At 41.0% G+C, this 10,339-nt stretch overlaps 1 protein-coding gene across 18 annotated transcripts in view; it reads left to right on the top strand.

The window, feature by feature from the left end:
• LOC310723993 (mitogen-activated protein kinase kinase kinase kinase 4-like) overlaps positions 1 to 10,339 on the top strand; it is a 66,527-nt gene that overhangs the window by 38,584 nt on the left and 17,604 nt on the right. For 11 of the 18 annotated variants that reach the window (XR_014532881.1, XM_083537635.1, XM_083537646.1 and 8 more), the window contains exons 7-16: positions 755 to 885; positions 1,232 to 1,286; positions 1,614 to 1,692; positions 3,141 to 3,316; positions 3,395 to 3,467; positions 4,212 to 4,422; positions 4,528 to 4,689; positions 5,448 to 5,534; positions 6,659 to 7,264; positions 7,924 to 8,079. Coding sequence is in view for 17 of the 18 variants with exons in the window: in XM_083537635.1 (XP_083393761.1) it covers positions 755 to 885; positions 1,232 to 1,286; positions 1,614 to 1,692; positions 3,141 to 3,316; positions 3,395 to 3,467; positions 4,212 to 4,422; positions 4,528 to 4,689; positions 5,448 to 5,534; positions 6,659 to 7,264; positions 7,924 to 8,079 (1,736 nt within the window). In the remaining variant the exon portion in view is untranslated. The remainder of the gene's footprint in view (positions 1 to 754; positions 886 to 1,231; positions 1,287 to 1,613; positions 1,693 to 3,140; positions 3,317 to 3,394; positions 3,468 to 4,211; positions 4,423 to 4,527; positions 4,690 to 5,447; positions 5,535 to 6,658; positions 7,265 to 7,923; positions 8,080 to 10,339) is intronic. The other 7 variants (XM_083537642.1, XM_083537641.1, XM_083537640.1 and 4 more) reach the window with 1 other exon arrangement.

The following is a 10,339-nucleotide window of genomic DNA, read 5'->3' as shown; positions in this document are numbered from 1 at the left end:
CTTGGAAAATTTAATTTGGCTTGGAACATTACACAAGCTAAAAATCCATACAATGAAGGGGAGTTCGGTTAAAAATGCCTCAGTGACGTTGTTGAATTCTTGTCTTCTGAAAACGACAAACTAAAACGCATTGTATCAGATACACTGTGTCCAACTGTCCAGCCACACTGTTGAACACAGAATATAGGACAATAACACGGATGTTGAATCACAGTTGCACTCTGACCTGCAATGCCAGAAGTCCCACTAAGCAACATGCATAGTAAAAGAAAAACTCTAATATAAATTATTATATTTTTGATTGTGGACTTGGTTGAACTGAGAGTTTGTGTGTGTGAGACAGAGTGTGTGTGTGTGTGTGTGTGTGTGTGTGTGTGTGTGTGTGTGTGTGTGTGTGTGTGTGTGTGTGTGTGTGTGTGTGTGTGTGAGAGAGAAAGGGATGGGTGATGTTCATGTGTGCCCATGTGTATGATGTGGCTCTTGGTCTCTGACTGGTTGGCCACCCCTGCAGTAGGTTATAGTTTTGCCCCACCTTCCGCTGCATCCCAGCAGGTCTAACCAGGCCACCCCATTGTGATGAGGCTTCTGCCAGTGGCCAGTTTTACAGTATTAGTGTTTATTAAGATAATTACCCCAGATCACTGAACAAATACTTTAATAAGTGCTCATATTGTATATCAGTACTTTATTCACATACCTTATGATGCGAACTCTTGTGTACTTCATGTGTATAACGATTGCTTTTACGTGTCAGTGGACTTTGGTGTGAGCGCTCAGCTGGACCGCACTGTGGGTCGCAGGAACACCTTCATCGGCACACCCTACTGGATGGCCCCCGAGGTCATCGCCTGCGACGAAAACCCAGATGCTACATATGACTACCGGGTAGGAAGCACACACACACACACGCACATCTGGCACAAACACCGTTAATGTAGGTTGAAAGTGAAAGCTCAGCTCAGTGTGGTTGTTCTGGACAAAAGCTTCAGTGCGGTTGTTTTCAGTTGTGTTGCGAACAGAATGAACACGTTTCTCTTTCAGATTTTTTCTTTCCCAGGTTTTTGTTCTCTCACACATTTCCGTTAGAAGGATCGTGATTAATTTTGGCATAGTGTGGGCTTGCTTTTCAGGACAAGAAATCATTCACCAGCTTGCGTTATCATCGCATTTGTGCACTTTTCTAAGCTCTAGTCTTCCACCATCACAATGCTTTTTTCTCTCCTTCACCCAGAGTGATTTGTGGTCCTGTGGAATCACGGCTATAGAGATGGCTGAGGGAGCGCCACGTAAGTGCATTTAGCTCAATACTGCGCCTCCTCTGTCTTCTCTTCCTCTCCCCTTCATTGTCTCTGCAGTCTTGTGTTAAATGCTCCTCTGCTCATCGGTAAAGCAGCATCACCTGCTGAATAAACAGTTAATGACTAAATCCAACAGGATTTAAGCTTGGATTAAGCTGCTAATTGAGATTCTAATAATAAGTTGCTTGTGCAGTCAGACAGAGACATTTAGAAATGTTGCATTAGGCATCTAGAGTATCTTTAAAATGCTGATTGGATTAGATGACTTTTTTTTTTTGTAAATGTGTGGCTTTTTTTCTTTCTTTCTCCACGTAGCACTGTGCGATATGCATCCGATGCGAGCGCTGTTCCTCATTCCCCGAAACCCTCCACCCAGGCTCAAGTCCAAGAAATGGTGAGTGTGCTGCATATCGGCTGAAACACCGGGTCAGTGTTGTGTTGTGTTCAGTACCAGGTCTAGTGCAGTGTAATAGATAACCCCGTAATAACGATGTAATGGTACAATACAAGTATTATGCATAATGATTCTCATATCAACAAATACATGACAACGTTTCTTTTCTTTTTTAATTGCCAGCCAAAGAGACGTGTAAAGATGAACATAATCTTTTATACAACTTTACAGAATTGTTTTTATGTGTAATATGTTAAACCAGCACGTGTGTACTCACATTTACAACCACGGTTTTGACCGAAACTATTTTATACAGGTCTGGTGTAAAATTGTCTCCTGCAGAGGAATACCAAGTTTAATAAACTTACATTTATTCAGGATAAATATTTTGAATATAAACAATAACCATATTGCTTAACATTTTCTAACCTTAAGAACCAGTAGTAATTACATTCAACTTCTGCCAAGGACTTCATTAGGAGACAAATTGCAAGGTTTTAGTCTGATCAGTTCAATCAGCAGAGCGTAGCATTATGACGATGATGTCATGTATGTAATCACAGCTCTGAGACTTGTTACAAAGCAGTTAGACGCAACTTCTGTTTCTCAATGAAGAAATATAAAAAATCAGCTTGATTCTGTTGTTCCACTAGGGGGCAGGTTAGAGCAGTAATTTTATGATTGGAAACTCAGCAATACATTTAAATTCTTCAATAGAACGCTGAAAATGTAATTCTGTAGCTGTGCCTCTTTCTAGCTAATCTTTAATCAGCCATTCTCTGTTTGGAGCTTCCTTCTTCTTACAGAGTAGACTGACTCGTCTTGTATTCATCCACGTATGTCAGTGTGGAGCTTTTTATGCAACATTTTTATACATCTTTAATAGCTACTAATCTCCAACAAGTGCTGAACCCTGTATTCTGTGCAGGACAAGAGCTAGTCTATTCATAGAAGGTCTCTAATCACTATTCAGACGTCCTTTTGAAATGGTTGTACATTTGTTCGTGTGCTTAGCTGTTGGTTTTCAAAGTGTCTCCAATAAAACCCCAGGTTTACTGACCCTACTTCGTGGTTTCTTCTTTATTAGTAGTAAAGATTCTCCCCCAGTTCATCCAGCAGAATTCTCTGAAAGCCTATCCATTATTACACATCTTGTTAAACTTGTATTATATGATCTATTTATATTATATTATATTCATAAAATATAGTTTTGTTAATTTTGTTCTGTAAATCAGCAGTCCTCAACCTTTCCAACCAATCTTTCAAAACTTGCGACGGAAAAGCAAGGCGGTATTGTCTTTTTTTTTTTTTTTTTTAAAGGGCTTTACTTTGCAAAATATGTGACGTCTGTCCATTGCCACAGCAGAGGATTCTTTGTTTCAGTGACTTACATTTCCATTCCTTAATTTCAACTTCATCTTTTTCTCTCTGTGCTGAATCTCTTGCAGGTCCAAGAAGTTCTTTAACTTCATTGAAAGCTGTTTAGTAAAGAACTACACTCAGAGGCCGACCACAGAGCAGCTGCTCAAACACCCGTTCATCCGAGACCAGCCGAACGAGAGACAAGTGCGCATCCAGCTCAAAGACCACATCGACCGCACCCGCAAGAAGAGGGGAGAGAAAGGTGTGTACATGCAGTGTGTGTGTGTGTGTGTGTCCTTGTGTGTTCCTTCGGTGTGATACTTGTTTCTTCCGATTTCAGATGAGACAGAGTATGAATACAGTGGCAGTGAGGAAGAGGAGGAGGAAGCTCCAGAACAGGAGGGAGAACCAAGGTGCCCCCCCCCCTTCTCTCTCTCTCTCTCTCTCTCTCTCTCTCTCTCTCTCTCTCTCTCTCTCTCTCTCTCTCTTTAAAACATCATGTAAACATTTTATCACTGTAAAAATCAGCAGGATTTTCCTGTTAGATGTTGAGTATTATTAACACAGCACAGTCTGTGTTCTGTATAATTTCCTTTACTGGAAGTGAGAAGCCCAGACCTGTTCCAGCATGGCCAACCTTTGGTTTTGATACTTCTAAACCAATCTAAACCGGTCATTTTTAAATTTAGATTTATTTCCTTTTTTCTAACTCAACCTTTTTATTTTTATTTTTTACTGATGGTCAGCACGATATTAATGCAAATGTTGGACTCATAGTTGCAGAATGATGTGGACTGGTGAGACTTGTGGATTATCTCTTCATGCTTGAGAGGAGAAGAGTTGTGAGAACTGAGCAGTCTGCACTGCTAAAGTGCTGCTGCATTGATCTCTTTAGACATAAAGCAAGAGCTCATTCCCAATAGCAGCTCTATGTCATGGAACAGCATTGTGACTGACACCAGGAAGGACCTTGGATTTACCTTGCTGAGAATTTATACCAAACAAAGTTAGCTTTGGAAATTTATATTGAAAATGTTATGTCACACATATTGATTGTAAATATTACTTTGCAAGTAATTTATTTGTATTCTTTTCTTTAGGGCTGATTTAGCCAGTCTAATGCCTCGTTTTGTTTTTCTTTTTTTTAAAAACTAAAGCTCCATTGTGAATGTGCCGGGTGAGTCGACACTGCGGCGGGACTTTATACGTCTGCAGCAGGAAAATAAGGAACGCTCGGAGGCACTGAGGAGGCAGCAGCTCCTGCAGGAACAGCAGCTTCGTGAGCAGGAGGAGTATAAACGCCAACTACTGGCCGAACGACAGAAACGTATCGAGCAGCAGAAGGAGCAGCGGAGGAGGCTGGAGGAGGTAGGGGACGAGTGCCCAAAGAAATGGTTTTGGTGTGCTAGTAATCTTCTTATAACTTAGAGAATGTGTATAGTACATGTGATCTATGCTTCTTTGTCTCTACAGCAACAGCGGCGTGAGCGAGAGATGAGGAGACAGCAGGAGAGAGAGCAGCGGAGGCGCGAGCAGGAAGAGAAGAGACGTCTGGAGGAGATCGAACGCAGACGCAAGGAAGAGGAGGAGCGCAGGAGAGCTGAGGAGGAGAAACGGAGAGCAGACCGTGAACAGGTGAAGGTTGAACAACTGTTAGCAGGACTTTATGTGGAGAAATTCACTGCCATGAGCAGACACTTTCAGCCTTTTGTTTCTCATGTACATGACATAAACAGTAAATCATGTAAAGTTGCCATTGAAACATTCAGCCTGCTCGCTGTACACATGGAAGCTTTTGGCCAGAAAAGTGTACAAAAGTTCAGGTGGGTTATGAGTGCATACAATGTCAGTGAAACGTCAGTTTTTTTTGTGCAAACATAGAGGACACCATCTTTATTCTGCAGTGTTGTCAGTGTCTGTATTTAGTGCTGCTGTCTATAAATGTAAAACTGATATACGAATGCACTTGTTTATTATGAGCATCACTTGGACCAAGTGTTTTAAATGTGTGTTGCTGTGTGGACCAATAGTTCTCTCTCAGTATAATGAAAGGAATGTAATGCTGTAAATAAAGACTAGAAGTAAGCAATGACAGGAACATTTTTATTATAAAACTTTTATAAATGGGTAATATAAATGGTCAAATAAAATATTATGATTTGTTTAGTCCATTTAAGGTCCATTGTTCCAAAGGTGCTCACTGGGGTTGAGGTCAGAGCTCTGTGCACGACACTCGAACCTCAACACGTGTCTCCATGGAGCTCACTTTGTGCACGACACTCGAACCTCAACACGTGTCTCCATGGAGCTCACTTTGTGCACAGGGGCACCATTTGTAACGACAGAATTACTTCTTCCTGGGTAACTGACGTGACTCTAGGCTTGTTTAACAGGAGTACATCAGGCGACAGCTGGAGGAGGAGCAGAGACATCTGGAAATTCTGCAACAGCAGCTTCTGCATGAACAGGCCATGCTACTGGTGAGCATCTGTCCTGAATTACTCTTTCCATCTTTCCAAGGGAATTTTCCAGTGATTGTAAATGGCAAGGATGAAGGGATTTTCAAATTCCATATGAAATATATTAACCTAGATGCAGACGTTCTAGTTATTAAATCAGATATACTTGTTGCATACATGGAAAACATGATTTGCGCACAGGATTCAGAGCTGAATGTCAGGACATATTTCTACATGTTTATTTCTACCTATTTTTAGCGTTTGTATTTGGACTTTTAGAACTGACACTTTGCTATCAGAGCCCCAACACTCGGTTCTCTCGGTTTCAAAAGTTTCATTGATGGTAAAGAAAGTATGGTAAATTTGAAGTCTCTGGATGTCCATATACAACAGTACATTTAGTCATTTTAGCATTTTTTTTTGTTTTAGTCTTTTTACAACAGTAGAAACGGTACCAGAAGTGGGTCTGATGAACACTGTGGGATGTCGAACTGTAGTGTTTTTTTTCATGGTTTGAACATGGAGTCTGATGTAATAAAATCCTAGTTTCCTAATGGGTCATATGGCGCAACCTATTTTCTTGGTTAGCTCTGTTGGTCATCCCATCTTTCACAGTGAATCATCTACTTTGTTTTTCACTTTTGCATTCTTATATGCTTTTTTCAGCTTGCAATTTTTTGTTGAGGTTGAATCAGTATAGTTGCTGTTTGGGGGAAATTGCACACTACGCAGGTAAATAATAGAAAAAACTGGAGGATGTCACGGCTGATGGGAAATGTCCGTTATCACAACTTTCCAGTTTAGAGTATATTTTTGAAGCAGTTTGACATCGACATAAGTATCAAAAGGCTGATTTCGGGCTTGTTTTAATTCTTGATCTTTGCTCTGTTTTTTGTGGCTCCAGAGACGTTTCAGCCGATTGCACGCTATTTTAAAATGTTTCTCACAATCGCTGTACATGTACATGTCTTCACCCTTTTTAAGCATCGTAGATTATAGAAAAGTAGGATTTGATGAGTGTTTATTAGCATTCTTGTGAATTAACGACCTTGCGTTTGAGACTAAATATCACGAAGGTGGACGAGGTATGAAAACATATGCAGCACATAATCATTGTGCATTTTTTTACGCACTTTGTGTGTCAGGAGTTTAAGTGGAGGGAGCTGGAGGAGCAAAGACAGGCTGAGAGACTCCAGAGACAGTTACAGCAGGAGCAGGCATACCTGCTCTCTCTCCAGCAGGCTAAAAATCTCCAACAGCAGCCCCCAGCACAGCCTTCAGCACAGCCCCCAGCTGCAGACAAGAACAGAAACCCCACACAGCAACCAGCCTCAGCTCAAAGGAGCAAAATTCCCCAGCAGCAGCAGCCTTCGTCTGAAAAGAGCAGAAAGGTTTCAGTGGAACAGTACCAGAACAAAGGCAAGAGCCAGCCACTGATAAGCCAGGAAAAGTCCAGAATTCCGCAGTTGCAACAGTCGGCCATAGAAAGGACCAAAACTCCACCGTTACGGCAGCCGTCCACGCAGGACAGGAGCAGGATTGCCCAGCCACAGCAGAGTGCACAGGAAAAAAACCAAATCGCTCAGCCTCAGCAGGTTGTTTCAGAGAAGGATCCTCCCACTCATCAAGAGCAAACACAGAGAAGCTCTGTCCCCCAGGCCGTACCGCCTGCCCATGACCAGGGGCAGGCTAATCACACACTCCCATCAGAACCCAAGGACTCCGCCCCTATCTCAGAACCAATCAGAGAGGTGAAGCCTTAATCCGTTGCCCTAATCTGGTTTGCTAACCGCTGTCTCTGCTTAGACTGATAACACTGCCTCTTCGCCTAGACGGGTATTAACCACTACTGCCTCAAGCTTGCTCTCCTGCACTAATAATGGCAGAGTTTCACATGTTTATCTCTAGCTAAAGTGTGTGGTATTGATTTTTGTACCAAATATTTCGCAACTCTCTGACATTATTCCTACTGTTTTTTTATTGCTATTAGTTGGTAGTTTTGCACAATTTCCATGTCCAGATCTGCAAGTTGCTGCAGCAATTTTTTGTCATTCTTGTCTGCTTATGCATTCTGTTGCTTAAATCATCGAGTTTTGCTGATTTTCTCTTTCATCTCCTTGCACATTTACAGAACACTCATCTCATTTCGCTCTGCTCTCCTCTCACGTGGATGCGTTTTGAAATCTGTTACTCACATGCTCCTTTTGAACTTGTGTGCAGTCACTGTTTTGCGCTTGAGAAAAGATAAGTCTTGTAAATACTCAGGTTTAAAGGTTAACCCAGTCAAGCATCAGCTGTGCTTAGGCTTTTCCTGATGTTCTTCTCGCATTGCATTTGAAACGTTTCTAGCTAAAATTGTTTTACCTCTAATGCATGCGGTTCTCATGTACTACTGCTCGTGGGTTTGCAGGTGGACGAGCGGCACCGCAGGAACGCACAGGGTTCACCACAGGCTGCAGGGGTTCCGAAGCAGCCCCCCGCTGTCCCGCCACGTGCTGAAACCTTTTCCAATGGCAGTGCCTCTGAGTCAGCCCAGCCTGCAATGCTCCGCCCCATGGAACCTCAGGTAGCCACGGTAATGCGTCACCTCGGGGCGCACCCCTGAAATGCGCTGTTTAAAATGGGGGGGGGAATTAATTGATCTGGATTGGAGAAAAGTCTCTTCAATCAAATCCTTCATAACAGGATGGGGTTTTACACACATTTTTACTTACTTGCTCAATTATGTTTGTACCCCAAAAAAAATATGAATTGAAATATTTTTACCACTTTATAACCCCATATAACAAGGCGGTCCCTGTACATTTAGTTCCTTCTTTAAAAAATCCATTTTAAAAACAAACCATTGAATTGAAAACAGAAATAAAGAGAACAACTTTTTTTTGTTGCCAAGCACACACAAGAAAGAGAATTACTCAATTAATATCAGATCATCAAAATTTCACAATACCAAAAATTATCAATGCCCTAAAACGCTTAATATTTCCAATCTAATATCCAGTCGTAACCTGGAAGTAAAAAAGTAATTCCAGACCATATGGTAGAACATAAACATTCTGCAACGAGTGTTTGTAGGTCACGTGCATCGCATAACATTGAAGAGGAGGAGATGTGCCAGACACCGATTTACAGCGCTGACACTTTTCAGTTGCTTCGCAAAAGCACGTAGTGAGCCATATGAAGATCTGAGCGTGAAGTCAGAACATCGCATGAAACCACTGATAGCTTATGTGCTGACTGTTCTTCAGTCATTCTATATCCAGGTTGTTCAAGAAGACTGGAGGTCAAATAAGCTGGCAAGCGATCAGAATATTTTTCTGTATCAGGGGTAATTCTTCTTTAGAATCATTTTTAAGTATTTGAAATATTTAACATTTTCTGCAAAAAAAAAAAAAAAAAGTTTATTATTTCTTCATGTTTTTTATTTGTTCATCTTTTTCTATGAGTGAATTAAATTTACATGGACCCACAGAATTTGGAACAAAAACACTCATTACTCACTTTTACCCGTTAATGACCAAGTTCATTTCTTTTTTGCGATTCTTCCGGTACCTCTGTGGTTAAATCCACATTACCTCTATTTGTTTTTTTGAAGAAACGTTTTTATTTTCTTGTTCAATCATTCCAGCATTGTTACGGTAAACTCTACCCTGTGCTGTGTGTCCTCTGTGTGATTAAACCAGACCGCAATTCATGTTTCACTGAGAAAAACGCACTCGCACTGTACGGCTAAAAACTGTTCGTTTTCCCTTCTCCTTTCTCCCTCGTCGAGAGCCTCGCAGATTTCTGTTTAATCTTTAATGCACTGAATCAGTGGATTTGTCTGTAAACTTGTATAATTCACCTTTTTCATGATAAGACCCTTTTTTGTTTTCAGAAGAATAGTGCATGTTTAATGACTGCTTATGGACAAGACAAAATCTGTGTGGAAGCCTAGAAAAACAATCATTTTATTTTGTACTGTATTGCTCCACAGACGTGAGGGAGTCGTGTGTGACTGAGACACGTGTATCTGACGTTTAGTGTTGGGGCTGTGGAATTTGTGAGATGTAATTGTTTTCTAAATGTCCTTATATTTTAGATGTGTGTTAGTTTTCTCTGCCTCGTTCTCACACATACACTACAGGTTTAAAGCTTTTTAAGATATAACCATTTCCCTGCTCAAAGCTACTAACCACCTTTCACCCATTACAGCTTTTTAATGTATGTGTAATGCAGCTTTGTCCTCGCACCGTTCATTTAAAAAAAAAGTCTGGATCTACTTTGCTCTCTTTCATGCTCTCTCTAGTAGTTTAGCTGTAGTAAAGACGTAGGGGTTTGTAAGCTCTTTCTCTTTGCTTGCTCTCTTCTAACATCCACTTTCCAGCTAGCAGATGTCACTGTTAAGCTCAGTCTGTTTTTGTCCAATGCTGGGTTTTTTTTCCTTTTCTTCTTCTTTTCTTCATCAGTCGTGGTTTATTTCCGACGCAGTAGGTATGGATGTGAAACGTGCCTGAGCTGTTTCTTGGTTTATTCCTTGGGTTTTCAGTAACAGAAATGGCTCTGCTGTGTTATTTAGAGCCTGTTTGATGTTCCAGATGATACAGTTACAGAACAAACATCCCCAAAGCCTGTTATTTGCTCCTTGATGATTCACTTGCCAGTCTATTAGCTTCTGGCTAACTCATCCATCTATTTGTTTTCATCCCTATTCGACTCGGTTACCTTTCGTGTGTGTTGTTGCACTTATTTGTAAAAAAAATTTTTAGTTAGATTTTTGAATTTTTTATTTGTTTTTTCTTTACCCTAAGCCAGTTTATAATTCCATGCATTCTGGTACTTCTGAG

The sequence above is a fragment of the Silurus aristotelis genome, assembly GCF_946808225.1.
Source record: "Silurus aristotelis genome assembly, chromosome: 3".
NCBI lineage: Eukaryota > Metazoa > Chordata > Actinopteri > Siluriformes > Siluridae > Silurus > Silurus aristotelis.
This window is presented reverse-complemented; position numbering and strand designations above follow the sequence as displayed.